The 18,868-nt window shown below is 41.5% G+C and overlaps 1 protein-coding gene across 1 annotated transcript in view; it reads left to right on the top strand.

Annotated features, from left to right (window-relative positions):
* Positions 1 to 18,868, top strand: part of PKHD1 (PKHD1 ciliary IPT domain containing fibrocystin/polyductin) — a 445,700-nt gene that overhangs the window by 43,871 nt on the left and 382,961 nt on the right. The window contains exons 23-31 of the mRNA XM_068960604.1: positions 62 to 246; positions 1,151 to 1,273; positions 2,330 to 2,435; positions 4,275 to 4,547; positions 6,941 to 7,071; positions 9,423 to 9,558; positions 13,756 to 13,951; positions 14,633 to 14,700; positions 17,016 to 18,611. Coding sequence (XP_068816705.1) covers positions 62 to 246; positions 1,151 to 1,273; positions 2,330 to 2,435; positions 4,275 to 4,547; positions 6,941 to 7,071; positions 9,423 to 9,558; positions 13,756 to 13,951; positions 14,633 to 14,700; positions 17,016 to 18,611 — 2,814 coding nt within the window. The remainder of the gene's footprint in view (positions 1 to 61; positions 247 to 1,150; positions 1,274 to 2,329; positions 2,436 to 4,274; positions 4,548 to 6,940; positions 7,072 to 9,422; positions 9,559 to 13,755; positions 13,952 to 14,632; positions 14,701 to 17,015; positions 18,612 to 18,868) is intronic.

Raw genomic sequence — 18,868 nt, 5'->3', positions numbered from 1 at the left:
GTTGGATACAACTCAGAGACTAAAATAAGCACATTTTTGGTATCATGACCTTCTCCCACAGGTGTCCCTGTGCACATCTCAGCCAGTCACCTCCAGAACCTCTTACAAACCAGCACAGATGACTTCACATCCAAGTACCTCAATGTTAGTGACTTCACTGTGACGGAGGATCTAAAGTCTTGCTATGAACATGTGTGGACCTTCTCCTGGTCCAGCCAGGCTGGGGACTTGCCCAACTTCATCAGGGTATGTATGGTATCCCTTTCGGCTTTATGGATTTGGTGCTCTGAAACAATTTGGTGAAAAAAAATCAGAATTATATGAATGAAAACTGTCATGATTTGTGAATTTTGTTGGAATACTCAAGTAAAAGAGCTCAATGATCTTTCTGAAACTTTTCAAGGTATGTTTTGTATCTCATATTCCTGATAAAGCAATTTAAACATAAGGTTGCCTTTTCTAACTTGATGTAGGTAAAGAAATTGTTGGTCAGTGTCCACCATACAATAATTCTACATCTGTTATTGGATGATTTAAGCAGATGTGATTGACTTAGATTATCATGGAGGCAGATGGCAGAGCAGAAGGAAGTTTAGGAACGGATTTGCTGTCTTTGGATAATGACAAAACCAGATGCTCTTGCATATTTAGGGTTTTAAAAAATAATCTAATGATCATCTAGCATTTAGTTTTATGAAGTGCAATCCTAGATGAAATTTTATTCTTGTTATTTGGTATTGTGGGTCATCTGGTTCTCAAACAGAATCCTTGTTGGGTGGAGATGGAGGAAGGATGGAAGTCATCTCATGGCACTTGTTTCCTGACATTTTATTTTAGTATTTTGGATTGTAAACTTGTAAAATCGAAAAGCACATGGGAACAAAAATCTCTTGCAAGACTTGAGAGATCAACATAGTATGCATTTTTTGGTAACTCTACTTGCAAATAAATATTCTTCTAGTCTACTGGGGCTTTCATTCACCGCTACTTACTGTTAGGCTTCTAGATTTCAAGCCCGGTGTCCCTCTGTTTTCACTCTCTAGCTATCTGATTATTGTAAATGAATGTGAAAACATCCTTTGTCGTTTGTTTCAAGCAAGATTAGACTTCTGTTCCATGGCAGGATTCACCAGAAATGTGACCATCTTAGGTATCTAATGAAAACCTCACCGGAGTGAAGCCTGCTGTGATCACACGTGTGGTATATGATGGTGGTGTCTTCCTTGGACCCATATTTGGAGACATGTTGGTCACTGCCAACCGATACACTCAGGTGAGAGCAGATGGGCCCCCAAAGTGAAGTACTGGGTTCAAGTCTACGGCAGCCCCTCCTTATCTGTGATGTGGGCCAATCCCAAGGGTCAGTTTTCTAATCTGTAAAACAGAGACAGCCGTGGCTGTGCTCTTTCTGTTTTCACAGGGTATGGAGAGTACTCTGAAAATACAAGTGCTTTGTAAACACAACATCCAGTTGTTATAATTACTGATGCTCTTATGGTACCCAAAATAGAGACTCTCTAGCTACATACTTTTTATACCTCCTCACAGTGGCCTTGGAAAGTAAATGGGCTGAGTCACTTCCTTTTCTCTTTAAAATGTATTTTGCACTTCCCCTCTTATAAGTCATGTGCTTTCGAGACAGTTTTAAGATGCAAAATCTATAAGAATTATATAACCAATACCTGGGTACCCAAACAAGAATTAACAATTGGTAACATTTGATGTATGATCCCTCCCCTCCATAAGCAAACGCTATCATAAATGTAGTGTGTTTTTAATCCTTATTTTATAGGTAAAGACTGAGAGTCTTATCTTTTTCACCACTTTCATCTACAAGTATTGTAGAGTTCTATTAGATTAACCTTAGTCCCAGTGAGAGGGAAAGATATATAATTTATTCCCATTCTAGGACAAAAAAGACCCCAACCCAAATGTCCAAACCCACTATAATCTTCAGTTATATTGGCATTTACCAGCAAAGATAGGGCTTTTCACAGGCAGTAGGTCTTAAGTTAAAAAATATAAGGTGATAAAAAGTCCTTGCACAGTTTGAATTTACTTCTATGTGAGAGGGAATTTACTCCAGACTGAGCCTATCTAACTGTAAAAATATTAGGTTTCTGCATATTAACCATCATTTAGAAATAGCCTAACATGTTGAGTCATGCTTTACAACTGAGGGTCTATTATTGGAAAATAGAAGGGAAAAATAGAGAATAGGTGAATCACTAACACATTTCAGTTTGGGCAAATTTCTCAAGTCCTTTAAGAATACCCTTGAGCATATGAAATGTGTACATCTGCTTTTAATGCTTTTGCCTTTTTCTAGGTGGTCGTGCGAGTGAATGACATACCAGCTTATTGTTCAGGTTCCTGTGCCTTCCAGTACCTTGAAGGGTCAACTCCCCAGGTCTACTCTGTGTGGTATGCCCTCGGTATGACGTGTACTTGACATTGAAATGGGCGTCAACTTTATTTTTTGATTGCAGTGTAGTTGATTTGCAATGTAATGTTAGTTTCAGGTGTACTGCTCAGCAATTCAGTTTTATATGTATATATACCTATAAAGGGAAAGTGAAGTCGCTCACTTGTGTCTGACTCTTTGTGACCCCATGGACTGAAGACCATCAGGCTCCTCTGTCCATGGGATTCTCCAGGCAAGAATACTGCAGTGGGTTGCCATGTTCCACTCCAGGGGATCTTCCCAACCCAGGGATCAAACCCAGGTATCCCACATTGCAGGCGAATTCTTTACTCTCTGAGTCACTAGGGAAGCGCCTTTCCAGGTGATCTTTCCAACCCAGGGATCAAGCCCGTGTCTCCTGCATTGGCAGGTGGATTCTTTACCACTGAGCCACCTGGGAAGCCCCATATATATGTGTATATTTGTTGTTGTTTAGTTGTGTCTGACTCTTTGTGACCCCATGGACTGTAGCACACCAGACTTCCCTGTCTTTCACCATCTCACAGAGCTTACTCAAACTCATATCCAGTCAGTGATGCCATCCAACCGTCTCATAATCTGTCGTCCCCTTCTCCTCCTGCCTTCAGTCTTTCCCAGCATCACGGTCTTTTTCCAATGAGTCATTTCTTCACATCAGGTGGCCACAGTATTGGAGTTTCAGCTTCAGCATCGGTCCTTCCAATGAATATTCAGTATTGATTTCCTTTAGGATTAACTGGTTTGATCTCCTTGCAGTCCAAGGGACTCTCAAGAGTCTTCTCCAACACCAGAGTTCAAAAGCATCAATTCTTTGATGCTTAGCTTTCTTTATAGTCCAATTCTCACATCCACACATGACTACCGAAAAAACCATAGCTTTGACTAGACAGACCTTTGTTGGCAAAGTGATATCTCTGCCTTTTAATATGCTGTCTAGGTTTGTCATAGCTTTTCTTCCAAGGAGCAAGCATCTTTTAATTTCATGGCTGAAATCACCATCTGCAGTGATTTTAGAGCCCAAGAACATAAACTCTGTCACTGTTTCCATTATTTCCCCATCTGTTTGCCATGAAGTGGTGGGACCAGATGCTATGATCTTAGTTTCTTGAATGTTGAGTTTTAAGCCAACATTCAAAAAGCAGGTTTCCATGTATATATATATATGTAGTCTTTTCCAGGTTCTTTTCCCTTATAGATATTACAAAATATTGAGTATAGTTCCCTGTACTATGCAGCAGGTGCTTGGTGGTTTATCCATTTCATGTATAGTAGTATGTAAGTGTTACTCCCAAACTCCTAATTTATCCCTCCCACAACCTTTCCCCTTTGATGACCATACATGTGGGTTTATCTCTTTTGCATGAGTGTGTGCGGGGTGTGGGCTTACTATTTCTGTGTGTGAACTTTAGGATCAGAGAGATTTGTTGGAGGGTATGTCCCTCGTGATGGCTGAATAGAGGGTACATCAGCTCATGGGGTGGAGGTTGAGTGGCACAACAAAAGGGCAATTTTTAGCTAATCTAAATGAAATGGTCATGATTTGAAATGGTAGGTTTTTGATGACTTAAAATGTTGCATATTCTTTGTCCCTTGTTTCAAAATATTCTTTAGTTTTTCCCCATTTTTTAACTGATTAGTGATTTGTCATTCCTAGTTTAAGAAAATTTAAGTGGAGGGCTCTAAGCTATTAAAATAAACACAGATTCCAATATATGAGTCAGCATTCAATTCCTTGAAGTTTGAGAGAGGAAGGTGAGAGGGAATGGATATTTGACAGAGTTCTCATAAATGGAGTGATATTGCTGAGAGATGATTTCTTTCTTCTTTTAAGATGCCATTGGCCTACTGGTTTATATTACTGGAACTAGTTTCTCTGGTGACTACGAGGCCCTGCAGGTTACAGTAAACAAAACAAGTTGCAAAGTTATTTTCTCAAACCAAACAAACGTGGTGTGTCAGACAAGCCTGCTGCCTGTTGGAGTGCATCAGATCTTGATGTTGGTGAGACCCTCTGGTCTTGCCATCAATGCAAGTGGAGGAGGCCTCTTCCTAAGTGTGGAACCCAGACTGGACGCTGTGGAGCCTTCCCGAGCTGCAGACATTGGTAATCTGTGGGGACCCGCATTGCATCTGATGTTCTGAGACCTTTGTTCTTGCCAACCTGCAGGAATCTAGTCTCCCCATGTAATGAATTCCGTATCCACTGTGGTTCACAGCTTTTTGTTTTCCGCCATCAGCATTTCTTCTAATGAGTAATGGACGTTTGAGCCCTTAAATGAAGTCACTTGCCACATAAAATACCATAGTTTGGTTGATGGTGTCAGGCATCACGGGGTCAATCATTAAGTCACTGGGACAATCTGATCAAGTGGAAATGACACTAGGTGGGGATTTGGGACAGGTGCCTGTCAAAGTCAGAAGTGTGACCTTAGATATTTCATATACCCTGTGGGACTTAGTTTCCTTATAATGATGAGGGTGGGCCTGGTATCATTTACTGAGCACCTCTTCTAGGCAGTTGTAAGCCCTAAATGCTAACAGTTGCCTGAAAGATGGAATTAATATCCTCATTTTTCAGATGATATAATAGTGGTTCTAAGAGAAGAGTGATCTGCTCAAGGCTTCCTGATGAAAAGTGCAAGTGGCTAGGACTTCAGCCCATGAATTTTGAGGGGGACACTGTTCAGGACTCCTCTTTCTGGTGTTGAACCTAGGGTTGGGGTACCCAGTATGTGGCTTGAACCCCTTAGTCCCCTGGAAGTGTCCCTGAGCCTGTGACATTCCCCTATTCTTCTGTCCCCTATGGGGATCATGACTTGATTGCTTCTCCTCCCTTGCCACCCGACTTGGTGTAGATCTTTCTTACAGCCTTGGTTGTAGAAGAGCCTTTCTGTCAGCCTTCAGGTTTTTAGCAGTGAGCTCTGCTCCACATGTAGGTGTATCTTTGATGTTTGTGTATCCTTCTACTCTGCCATCCTAATCTCTCCAGATAGAGCTGATTTATAAGATATTTTAAATGTCCAGCCGAAAATCCCTTTACTTTTATTTTTGGAATTTTGTTTTCTGGCTATTGGCATTTATTTTTCATTGAATTTTAAAATCAGCTTGTTTAATTTAAATTTAATTTTTTTTTTTTAGTATTTTTATCATAATTGCGCTGGTGCTTTGGTTTAACCCAGAAAGATATGCCATCTTATGATGTTCACTTTCCGTACATTTATTTTAGTTTTCTTATTTAAGTTTTAACCTATCTGTTAGATTCATCAGCAGCATTTCAAAGCTTTCTTCAAGTTTCTTCATATTCTTGAATTGTTCTTGTCAAGATTGTTTCCAGATATTGTATCTTTTATGTTGCTATTGTATGTTGGCTCTTCTTCAGTGTTATTCTTTACCTTAGAAGTCTATTGTGGTCATGCCCTGAATCTTCAGGGCATGTTTATATCTGTAACTTCAGGGTAATATTCCAGTCAGTCACATGCTACTGAAAGGTCTCCATCAGGTTGTATAAGTTTCCTTTCTCTCCCTGACACATGTCCCATCTGCTCACTCTGATGTATCTCTATTTGGTGGCTTTCCTGCCTCTCCTGTATCCCTTTCTGGAGAGATGGCAGACCAGAGTCATTGCTCATCCATGAGAAACGGACTTCCTGTCCATCAGGTGGATCAAGGGCTGCCCTCCAGATGGGATATCAGTGTGACTGGTGCCATCCCTCCTCGTATTGACACCATGATTGCTATAGTTGCTCCTCAGCGGTCAGCGCAGAAGTCCTGATGACGCCAGGTACTGATGACAGTCACTTCTGTATCATCATGGAAACCAGAACCTTGTTGGTGTGGTACCGTATCACAAAGCTGGAAAGGCTAAGGCTGTCATTTAAAGATGAGGGAATGGGACTTCGCTGGTAATCTGGTGGTTAGGAATCTGCAGTTTCGCTGCGGAGAGCATGGATTTAGTCCCTGGTTGGGGAGCTTAAGACCTGCAAGCCGTGCAGTATGGCCAAAAATTAAAAAAAAAAAAAAAGAAGATGAAGGAGACGAGAGCAGTGAATTCAGGGACAGTCGTGCAAATGACCTGCTGTAAGTGGCAGAGCAGTCTGTGGCCCTGCCTCTGGGACCCTGTTCCTTCTACCACTTTATACTTCCTCTCTTGTACTCTTTTCTTGCGAAAAGAGTTAAGTTTTATAGAATTGACAGGGATGATGTTTAAAAATCTTGAGCAGAAAGAGTTTTCTAAAACCATTTACTTTATTTCTGTGTTCCATGATTGTGTTGTATCCCTACGTCTTATTCTCGAATATCTCCTTTTCTCTGCCCTCTAGTCACTGTCTCTCCCACCTTATTTAGTAGTTTTTATCTTTAACTCCAGTCTCTTTCTGCATTTTGAACGTGCCTTGTGATTTGACTATGCAGCTTCATGTTGTTCTTTCACCTGTTTCTCGTATGGGTTGTCGACTAGCACAGCTGTGTGTCCCATCTGAAAGTGTTGCTTCTTTGCAGGAGGTCTCTGGGCCACCGTCCGAGGCTCTGGTTTGGATAATGTTAACCTGGTGTTATTTGGATCCCAGTCTTGCGTCATTAATGTCACTGCAAGCAACTCACAAAGAATCCAGTGCAAAGTTCCATCCAAAGTAAGTGGAATCTTTTGACATCTCCTTTCTGGGTAGATGACCATTATTAACGTGCAGTTAATTATGTGTAAGGTTCTCAGTGGATCATTTCTTAGAACTAAGTTAACTGACATGATCTTCTCATCATGAGAGCATGTTTACTTGTATTGCTTACATGGACGCACTTCTGCTATGAAGTGGGAAGCTGACCCCACCAGTGTGGCTTGTAATTAACATCAGTTAATATCTTTTAAAAGAAAATGACCAGACTGTCCCAGTCCACACTCTTAATGAATATTAGTGCCACTGAGTAAATATATTAATCTAGTGTACATTCTGAGTGTTGGTTTGCAAGACATATATCTTATAATTTTGCTTCTTTCTCAAGCAAACAGCTTAGTTTTCATCAGCAATTTTGTTTTCTGGCATGGATGGGACTGGTGAAACTTGGAATATTCTAGAATGTCTGCATGTATGTGTGCTAAGTTACTTCAGTCATGTCTGACTCTTTGCAACCCTATGGATTGTAACCCACCAGGCTCTTCTGTCTATGAGATTCTCCGGGCAAAAATACTAGAGTGGGTTGCCATACCCTCCCCCAGGGCATCTGTCTGACCCAGGGATCGAACCTGGGTCTCCTGCTTGGCAGGCAGCTTCTCTACGACTAGCACCCCCTGGGAAGCCCTTCTTTTCTCCAGGGGACCTTCCCAACCCTGGGACTGAATGCAGGTCTCTTGCACTACAGTCTGATTCTTTACTGTCTGAGCCACTGCTCAGCCCTGGGATGTCTGGTTCCTATGAAATAAATAGCTTAGTTAATCCTAGTTACTCCTTACTGCTTCCCTGTTCCCTTAGAAGCAAGTCCCTTAGCTTTCTCATCCCTCTTCAGTTGGTTTGGTCTCATAGATGGCACAGGAGGTTTGGGTCCAGGCCCTTGCCTACTGCTGTGGGAGAGAGTCATGCTCACAGCTGAGCCTGAACCTCCTATTCAGAGTTCACTTCAGTGCCATCAACATTCCTAGCACATGCGTGATCCTCAAAGAAGGCTGTCTGCCAAACAATAGAGATCTCTGAAAGAAGAGATAGTTCAGAATAATCTTTGATCTTTGGTCTCGTATTTTTAATCTCATCTCATAATATTCAAATATTATGAAATATTAGCTTTTATATATAAACTGCATGCAGTTCTAACATATGCTTGTATTGTGATGCATTTCTTGTTATTGGACATTTAGATAATTTCCAAAGTTTCCTGTATGTATTGTGTACTCACCATGTGCCAATATAAAAACACAGACATATAAAGCTTTTGATACAGGTATCCGGTTTTCTGAAACTCTTTTTAAATTAATGCTCTCATCGTCACATGGGTGCCTGCTTTCTGATCCCTTGGCCAACATTGAGTAGCAGCACTGTAGTGTATATTGACCATTTTAATGGGTAAAATTTTTACTGATTGAATTTCTTTCACTAGAGAGAATAAATATTAGGAAAATCAACTTTTAAATTTGAACCAAGCAATGCATGCAAAGTTCAAAAGAAAATGATAAAACAATCGCTCTCTTTCCTATCTCACTTCCCCATTCTTCAAGTCCCCCTTTCTGAAACAACTACTTTCAATTCCTTTGATTATAGTTACAGAACCATTTTTTGGTTAAATCAATAAACCATATTTACATTATTAAACTATTTAAATGATAATGGTAGAATCAGGCAATATATATTTTTTATAGTTTGTTTTTTCTTAAAGTTTTTTTTTTACATGTCTTCCTTGTAATAAAAATACTCTGTATTTTTTTTTAAAAATTCTTTATATTAGTTGCTCTTTTTTCTTGATGCTTTCTCTTGGCTTCAATTTAACTTGGTGATTTCCAGATTTATTTTACAGCTTTCATCCTAGTGTTTCCCTTGATTGCTTTTCTGAATAGATTCACTGTTTCTTGGAATTTCTGTCTCCTTTTTGGTTATTGTTTATTTTTTGAGGTCATATCTGTAATAAATAGTCCAAGACAGAAAATGTGGGAGGGAAGTTTTCTGAGTACTTAAATGTCTGAACGTATGCTCATACTTGATGGATAGTTTAGCAAGATATAGATGTTTATTTGAAATTGCTCTTTTTTTTTCAGAACCAATTGATGTGTTAATTGCAAATCACTCTTATTTACTCTTTAATCTGATAGATACTGCATTTACCTTACCTATTCTAAGTACTAGTCACTGTGTGTGTGAGAGAAAGAGAGAGAAAGTGACTTGAAAGTAGCAATTATATTCTTTAAAAACAATTTTCTTGAAATTAATCTTTTAAACTAATTATGGACTTCACTCACGTCAGTCTTATTTGCAGAGTTTTGATTTTAAAAATCAATTTTCAGGGGGAAGATGGACCTACTGTGAACGTGACTGTTATCTTGGGGGGCCGTTCTGTGGTTCTTGCCATGGCGTTTACGTATGTGTCCTCTTTAAATCCAGTAATCGTGTCTCTCAGCAGAAATGGAAGCGGCATAGCAGGTAAAATACCTCATCCTCAAGGAGATTTTCATTTTAGACCACTGATCCTATAAGAAAGGCAAACAATGGCCTTATTAATTTTTAATGAATGTAGTATTATATTTTGGATGGAAGTTATTTTTCTGAGAACCTGGAGACTGATTTTCTCATCTTTGTGTGCTCAGTTGCTAAGTTCTATCCGACTCTTTGTAACCCCATGGACTGTAGCCCACCAGGCTCCTCTGTCCATGGGATTTTCTAAGCAAGGATACTGGAGTGGGTTGCCATTTTCTCCTCTTGGGGATCTTCCTGGCTCAGGGAATGAACCCACATCTCCTGCACTGGCAGGCAGATTCTTATCACTGAGCCACTTGGGAAGCTCTTTCTCATCTTAGCCATCATTAAATAAATCTCCTTATATATACTTTTCTCTCTGTAAAATTGAGAACCATTTCTATCTTGAAAATGGGAATTCAATGGTAAAAATTCAGTAAATGTTTATTGCACCTATCATGTGCCAATAATAATAGCACAGACATAGAATTAGAATTAATCTTTGTCATTAATTGTTAGAATTATTAGCCTCAGTTTACAGATTAGGAAACTAAGGGACAGAGAGAATAAGTAACTTGTCTAAGATGTTACTTGTAATAAGTACTAGAGCAGGGATTTGAACTCAAGCCGCCTGGTTGCAGATTCTAAGCACCCAGCCACTTATAGTTTACTATAAAATAGCATTTGGGGCAGCAGTTCCTATTGTAGCAGTTATTTGATATGATTAGAGAATAGTATATTCTGATGAACTTGTTCCTTGAGAGACATGTATAGAAAAAATGAATTCTTTAACATTCCAACTGCATTAAATGACTTAGTCTTTGAGGCTTTAGATGATACAACAGGATGGAACTATGACAATTTACTATCATGTCTGTATAGATTTGGAAGAGTAGTGGGTAGCATGGTGTTTTGGTTAATTGGATACCAGACGACAGAGTTTATGGCAGACATGTCTAAGGGTTTATTATACAAGACCATCAAATTTCCCCAGAAACAGCCTGGACTCCATCCTTCTGGTAGTATTTTCATTTTCCATTGCTCAAGAGTACATAAATAAAGGAGGTGTCCTTTAGCTTCTCAATATTATTCAGCTCAGATAGTGCAGAAGAAGAATTTGCTGCCTGAGGCGACCAAAGTGTGTAAAATTCCTTAGTGGTATAGATTCTTCCCAACGAAGTAGAAAAGGGAGGAGGGAGCCCTGTGTTCTATTCAGATTTCAGTGATTTTGGCTTTTAATAAAATTTCCCACCTATAATGAAAAGAATAAATACGTTGCATCAGTGCCTCAAAGGCATCTCATATTAGCTTGACAATTGACCAAGAGCCCAAGGAGTTCATGTTATTGATATATACAACATGATGCATTATTTTCAGGATTTCCACTTGCATTGAGATCTTTCTACAGGCAGAATAAAGAAGAACATGTTATAAAACCCCAAGTGAGGGGTACCCTACTGGGAAAGTCTGTTTTGAAAGTTGGAGGGTATTAATACATATCTCCATCAAGAAGATGCTGATGCTGATGATGACAACAGCATCAAGAAGAAATCAGAGAGAAAAGAGGAGCAGGGGAGGGAGGAGAAAGAGTTTTATGTGAGGGACCATTAGTGTGGTTTTTGTCATCAGCGCTAGATTTGAATGAATCCCAACTGAACCACTCCCTGGGCAAGTTACTTAAAATTTTTTGCCTTTTTTTTTTTTTTAAATGAAAAGGGTACTGGCATCTTTATTTTTTAATATTTGTTTGTTTGTTCTTAGTTGTGGCACTCAGGATCTTGGATCTTTGTTATGGCATGAGAACTCTTAGTTACGGCATGCAGGATCTAGTTCCCTGACCTAGGCTGCCTGCATTGGGAGCACGGAGTCTTAGCTGTTGGACCACTCCCTTAACTTTCTTCATTTTTAGTGTCTCCAGTTGTTAGGTGGGAATAATCCTTTCAAGGCAATTGGCAAAAATGGAGATAAAGTAGGTAACAGTACCTAGCCCACCAAGGAACCAACATGGAGTAAACACTCAATAAATGCTTTGTCGAAGTGAACACCATCATTCTGCCAGACACTGGATGTGGAATAAATGGGTCAAAGATGACCTCTGTACACTGGCCCCATGTGACTTCCTCCTTTAAGCAGGCTGGGATCCATCAGCTGAAAACTCCACCAATGCCAAATTCAAATTCTTTCACACCCAGTTGTTTTAAAGAAAGAAAGAAAGAAAGAAAGAAAAGTCACTTAGTCGTGTCTGACTCTTTGTGATCCCATGGACTGTAGCCTACCAGGCTACTGCATCCATGGAATTTTCCATGCAAGAGTATTGGAGTGGGTTGCCATTTCCTTCTCCAGGGGATCTTCCCGATTCTGGGATGGAACCCAGGTCTCCTGCATTGCAGGCAGACACTTTACCATCTGAGCTACCAGGGAAGCACCACCCCCACCCCTGTACTGCCCACAAGCATATTTATTTAATCTTTTAGAGCCTATCTGCTTTACACACCCTACAAACATCTGATAGCCATAGATCAGATCAACCTGGAGGACTCAGAGCCATTACCACCCTGCAAAGCTCTCTGACCCAGAAACTACCCACTGGGATGCTGAGTGACTCATTATGTGAGGGGCATAGAAGCTGCCTCTCTGATCTCTTTCTCCCCTAGGAGTTCTTTGCCCTCCTCCTCTTCTGGGTGGCAGTCTCTGATTGATGCTTCTGGAAGGTCTCCAGCTGGCAGATTTCCCCACCTATGGAACCTGTCAAAGCACCGTCTCTATATATCTTGTTCTGTGCTCCCGCCGCCTTGTGATCATGTCTTCCCAGTCAACCCTGAAATTTTTGTACTCACTACACTGAGGCTTCAGACCTGACAGTAGAAATGAGGTTGGGAAGACAGGAAGAAGTAAAGAGGATGCGGAACAGGGAAGAAAATAAAGTTAGCTTTCTTCAGCCACAGAACCATCTTTAACTTGGCCTCTTTCCATACAATCCTTACCTGTGTCCACACGTACCTGGAATTCCAGGAAGTCACCCCTCCTCTTTCCTTCTTTCCAAGTCACTGGGTGATTAAATGAGAAATTGCTATAAAAGGCAAAGCTTTGGGTAAAACTGAAGTTTTTAGAATCAAATTGTAAATCCTTGACTCTCTATCAGTCCTTATTGGGATTTATCTTTCAAATTGAAATTCAGGCACCATCTTGCCCACAGGGCCTTTCTTGATATTCAGACGGTGGCTCTGATTTGAACAATGCCATGCCTAATTTACGCCTCTTTATGGCTTGTCTTGTTCTGAAGCTTTTTCGGCACCTATTTTTATTAACTTTGGAGGTTCTTTGAGGGCAAGGGCCATATTTAACTTATTTTGTGCCTCTGTGGCATATTCTTCTTTATACTCAAGAAGTATTTGAGATAAAATGAAGTATTTATTTTATTCATGTACAATGAATGCTCATAATATACATGGCATTTTAGTAGAGTTGCTAATAAACTAAAAATGCATTGAGAAATTTACAAGACTGGGCTCAGGCCCTCACATTTCCATTAATCATCTCTGAGCCCTAGACTTCTGAGCCTTGGTTTCCTCAAAAGCAAAATGCTGGTCCTTCTAACTGTCCAAATACTGTTATCAGGCCAGTGTGAGGGTCGAATGGGATAGTATAGGTGAAAGGACTCCATAATTGTGAATTGTTGTTGTTCAGTCACTCAGTTGTGTCCGACTCTTTGCAGCCCCATGGACCGCAGCATGCCAGGCTTCCCTGTGAATGACTGAATGCCTATATGCGTTGCTATGGGGCTCAGTGCATACTGGAGACAGAGTTTTAGATTTTCATCTTCAGAGAAGTGGAGGCTAAAAAAGAGGTCACGAGGTGTTACTTTCTGGTTATGAAGACCATCATAACTACTCGATTTGCCTTGACACTGAGATGAACTAGTGCTTCTCGAGTATAATCATTCTGACAATTTTGCTTTCTGTGCCCTTGAGGTTATAGGCTGTAGCTCCATTAAAAGAGTTGTAAGTTTCATGAAAAAAAATTAGGTTGACATTAAAACTCTTGATTAGAGTATTATGCACAGTACTGACCATGTGTTTAATCCAGAAAGATAGTTTTAGAATTGAATACGTGATTGAAGCACTAATCCACTTCACAGGGGCTAATGGATTTTCTTCGACACAGGAGGTGAGATCCTTTCCATTGGAATGGTGCTGCCAGTGAACCACACAGATCTGGATGCTGAAGTCCACATTGGGGACACCAGGGCTTGGGTCCAAGCGCAGACAGCTCAGGGCCTGGAGGTGGTGCTCCCCCCGCTGCCTGCCGGGCTCCATGGAATCTCAGTCTCCATCAATGGAGTCCACATTCACGCACAAGGGTGAGGTGGACTCCTGCCATTCATTATAGCTCTCCTGATGGTCTAATGATTCAGCTGAAGAATTCTAGCTTTGAGTTAGGTCATTATTTTTTTCTTCTTCCTCTGAAGTTAAGAGATAAACACACTAGAATCCTAAAATTTGAACAAATCTTAGAGATCTTACAGGACAGTTTACTCTCAAGTCCAATTTTTGGCTTACTAGTTGGGGAAAGGAGAACTTTCTGGAGCTAAGATGTCATGTCTCTTGGTTGGGCTGGGGACCTCTATGTCAGGAGGAAGAATCTGTGCTTAATAAGAGACTGCTTTCACTAAGACCTTTAATTAGACTGTATCTTGGGCTTTGAATAAATGCTGTCAATTACTGCGCAAGCTGTTCTCAGTCCTGTTCACCCTAAAGTCCCTCTGCCCAGCATTTCTCCAGAAGTCCCCTCACTTCATTCCAGAGAGTAGCTAAACTCAGGGAGACTGATGTGCCCATCGGATGCCCGTGCAGGAAAGCGTCCCCCACAGATGCTTTTCTACACTATTTCCCTCTTTCTCTGGTGGGCAGTGCTGGTCTCATAGGCTTTCCGTCACTGCTCCATTTCTCTTTTCTTCTCTAATATACACATCTCTGCTGTTTCATGCCTTCTTTTCTCCTGACTTTCAGTTATTTCATGATCATCTCCTCATTTTCTGTAGGGTGGATCTTCACATCCAGTACATCACAGAAGTCTTCAGCATCCAGCCTCGCTGTGGGTCCCTTGTGGGTGAGTGGCTCTAGCCTGACTGGTTTCATTTATTCTGCAAGTCTACTTGCTGGCTATTCAGATTTTGTTCCTGGATTAATAAACTAGTGAGGCTAGAGATGGGGCTGCAGGGAGAGGCACTTTGCCCTGCCCTGGGAACTGCGTGGTGTACTTTGGAGTATGTGAAACTCAGGATTCTTTAGCCCAGTGAGTTCAGAAAATTAAAGAATTTTTATGAAAAATAGGTGTGTCTAGTTTTCTTTTTTTTTTTTTAATGGAAAGAGGCTGAAGTATCTAAAAAGTGGCACATCTTGAGTACATATCACCAAATCACTTTGCTATGCACCAGAAATGAGTGGAAATGAACATGACGTTGTAGACCGAATACAGTTCAACTGAAAAAAAATGCAGAGAACAAGTGAAGAGCTTCCTGAGTTAGCATTTCGATACTGCTTATGCAAGGAGAGGAGACAGAGTCTCTGATGTCTTTACTTGCTCTGGGATGTGGATGAAGGACCAGACAGAGTCAGGAGATGGATGGGAAGGAGTGGGTGGAAGGGAGCTCCAAGAGAGAGGGGATGTATTTATATGAATATCTGATTGACTTTGTTGTTCAGCAGAAACTAACACAACAGTGTAAAGCAACTATACCTCACTAATTTAAAAAAAAAAAACACAAATGCCAATATGGGAGATGTCAGGACTGGACAAACGGAGAAATATAGTAAACTATTCACTTCAGAAAAAAAAAAAGAAAGCTATGTATTTGCACGTGATAATCATTGTGATGGCGTATGAAATAGCACATTGTTCATTAGAATTTTCTTATTAAAGTGTAGTTGATTTACAATGTTGCATTAGTTTCAGGTATACAGTAAAGTGAATATATATACATATATCCATTCTTTTTTAGATTCTTTTTCCATGTAGGCCGTTGCAGAGTCTCAAAGTGTTCCCTGCATTCTATAGTAGGTACATTATCCTTTTTGAACATAGTATAATCCTTTTAAAAGCTGCGTTACTTTACCGCTGATTTGGTGATGATAAGGGGTACATGGCTCGCATCCCTGTTCTGTGGCGAGAGTCTGATTGACCCTCAACTAGAAAGTGAGACAATATGACTAGAGCAGCAAAATCACAAGCATGCTTCAGTGGCTCTTGATATGTGACATACAAATACACATATGACTATACAATATACGGATTACTGAAACATTATATAGACTAATATAGAAGATAAGTAGAAGAATTCAACAAATTTAATTTTTCATCAGTGTGTTAGTTGAATATCAGTTCAGTTGCTCAGCTGTGTCCAACTCTGCGACCCCATGAACTTCAGCACGCCAGGCTTCCCTGTCCATCACCAACTCCCAGAGCTTGCTCAAACTCACGTCCATCGAGTCGGTGATGCCATCCAACCATCTCATCCTCTGTCATCCCCTTCTCCTCCTGCCTTCAATCTTTCTCAGCATCAGGGTCTTTTCCAGTGAGTCAGTTTTTTGCATCAGGGGGCCAAAGTATTGGGGTTTCAGCTTCAGCATTAGTCCTTCCAATGAATATTCAGGACTGATTTCCTTTAGGATTGAGTGGTTTGATCTCCTTGCAGCCCAAGAGACTCTCAAGAATCTTCTCTAACACCACAGTTGAAATCCATCAATTTGAACTGGTGCTCAGCTTTCTTTTTGGTCCAATTCTCACATGCATACATGACTACTGACAAAACCATAGCTTTGACTAGACGGAACTTTGTTGGCAAAGTAATGTCTCTGCTTTTTAATATGGTGTCAGTTTGGCCATATATAGAACAATATACATATACTCTGCATAATAATACAGAGAATAATAGGGAATAATAGGGCAGTTAATACAACAGATGATAAGAAGACTAGATTTTTGATTTTTTATTAATGTATATGTTGTATACATGTATATACGAATTATACATATACTCTTTCTACATGGTAATATATAGAATAATGTAGAATAGCATGTATGACAATACAGCAGATGATGAGAGCACATCAAGAAATTTGATTTTTCATTAGTGTCGAAGTTGTCTAGGATCTATAAATATACTTGAAAATATATTTTGTCTTAAATTTTGTAAACATTCTTCTTATAGAATAATTTGTGTTGTTTTACTGCCATGTGAATTTCAGCCCATCTGACTCCTGCCAAAATGGTCATACATTTAACACTGGTGGGGTGAGGCGAAAGAATTTCACTAACACTTACCCCACCTGTCACTTAGTTGTGCTGGGGCTCACACAGCTGCTGTGAGTTCCTAGTTCTGAAATACCTGCTTCTCAGTTTTTTTCTCAATATTTGTGCTTCAGGTGGAACCATCCTCAGCATCTCAGGAAGAGGGTTCAGCAGGGACCGAGCTTTGCTTTGGGTGCTCGTGGGCAGTCGGTCCTGTGACATTGTGAACTCAACAGAGACCAGCGTCTGGTGTGAGACCCGGCCGCCAGCCACCCTGCCGCTGAGCGCCCCAGTCCCTGTGGAGGTCTGGGCTGGCAGCAAGCCCTTCCCCCACCGACCTTCGCCTCGCCTGGTGGGGAAGGGCTTCACCTTCATGTATGAAGTGGCAGCAACACCAGTGGTCACCGCCATGCGAGGAGAAGTCGCGAATCACAGCCTGAGACTCTACGTGGAGGGACGAAATGTCTCCAACTCAGTGGTCCTTCTGGGTAACTTGAGCTGTGATCTCCAGACCCCGTCTCCCGGGAGCAACTTGAGCCTGGCTGGGTGTGCTTTTCCTCTTGACACTTTGGAGGCCGGCCTGTATCCTCTCCAAGTCCACCAGAGGCAGATGGGGTTTGCTGACATGTCTGCGGTGCCCCGGCAGTGGGTGGTGATGCCTCAGATAACCGCCGTTTTCCCAACACGCGGGTCCACTTGCGGAGGGACTGTTCTCACAGTGCGGGGCTTGGCTCTCCGCTCCAGCAGGGGGTCAGTGGAGGTTGACCTCTCGGGTCCCTTTACCTGTGTGATTTTGAGTTTTGGGGACCAGACAGTCCTCTGCCGGATTACCCCCGTGGGTGATCCCTTGCCTGGTGCTTCCTTCACCCTGAATGTCACTGTCCTGGTGAATGGACTTCCCAGCACATGTCAGGGGAATTGTACTCTTTTCTTGTGTGAAGAGACAACTCCTATCATGGATGATTGGACCACAAACGTCAGTGGGTCTCTGACGACAGTGCTGGTTAGGGGTCAGAGGTTAGGTATCACGGCTGATGAGCCAGTGGTGTTTGTGGATGATCGTCTTGCTTGCACTGTGACTTTCCATAATGCAAGCCACGTGGCATGCTGGATAAGTGACTTGTCCCCTGGACCTCACTACCTATCTGTTTTACATGCAAGATATGGGTATGCCTGTTCTAGTAACTTTTCCAGACACTTCCATGTTTGGCCTCAAGTGTTTCATTATTTCCCCAAGAATGTCAGCCTCCATGGTGGAAGCCTCTTGACCTTGGAGGGCACAGCCCTGAAGGGACTGAACTCCACGTTAGTCTACATTGGCCAGCAGGCCTGCCTGACCGTGAGCCTTGGCTCTGAGCTCATCCAATGTGCTCTTCCTGCAGGGAATGGCTCTGCTGCTCTGGGGATAGAGGTAGATGGAGCTTCCTATCAGATGGGTGTCATCGGTTACAGCAGCGCCTTCACTCCTGAATTGCTCTCTGTTTCTCAGACTGATGATGTTTTAACCTTTTCGGTAGCCCGGATCTCAGGAGCTGCAAATGTAGACATTTTTATTGGGATGTCCCCTTGTGTGGGTGTCTCTGGCAACCATACCCTTCTCCACTGTGTGGTCCCGTCTCTTCCGACCGGGGAGTACCAAGTCAGAGGTTACGACCGCATGAGAGGGTGGGCCTCGTCCGTCCTGGTGTTCACTTCCAGAGTGACCATTACAGCAGTGACTGAGAATTTTGGTAAGTCAGACAGATGAGGCAGAGAGCTTTCTTTATGTAAGTGAATTAACAGCTCCTCTCAGCGCTCTACAAGGTAGGAAATCAGCGTCAGTTTGAACAACAGAAGAAGAGAGAAGCCAGTTGGCCTCTTACAGTCCCAGCTTCCTCCTAAAACTTTGTCATGCTCCAGTTCTGAGGCTTTTTTTTTTGTTGAAGAGATTGTGTGTATTCCCTAAGTGTTTGATTGTCTTTTAATTTGATGCATTAACCCACTTTAA

Source organism: Capricornis sumatraensis, chromosome 22, assembly GCF_032405125.1.
Source record: "Capricornis sumatraensis isolate serow.1 chromosome 22, serow.2, whole genome shotgun sequence".
Taxonomy (NCBI): Eukaryota; Metazoa; Chordata; class Mammalia; order Artiodactyla; family Bovidae; genus Capricornis; species Capricornis sumatraensis.
Note: the sequence above shows the minus strand (reverse complement) of the source record. Positions and strands in the feature narration are given on the sequence as shown.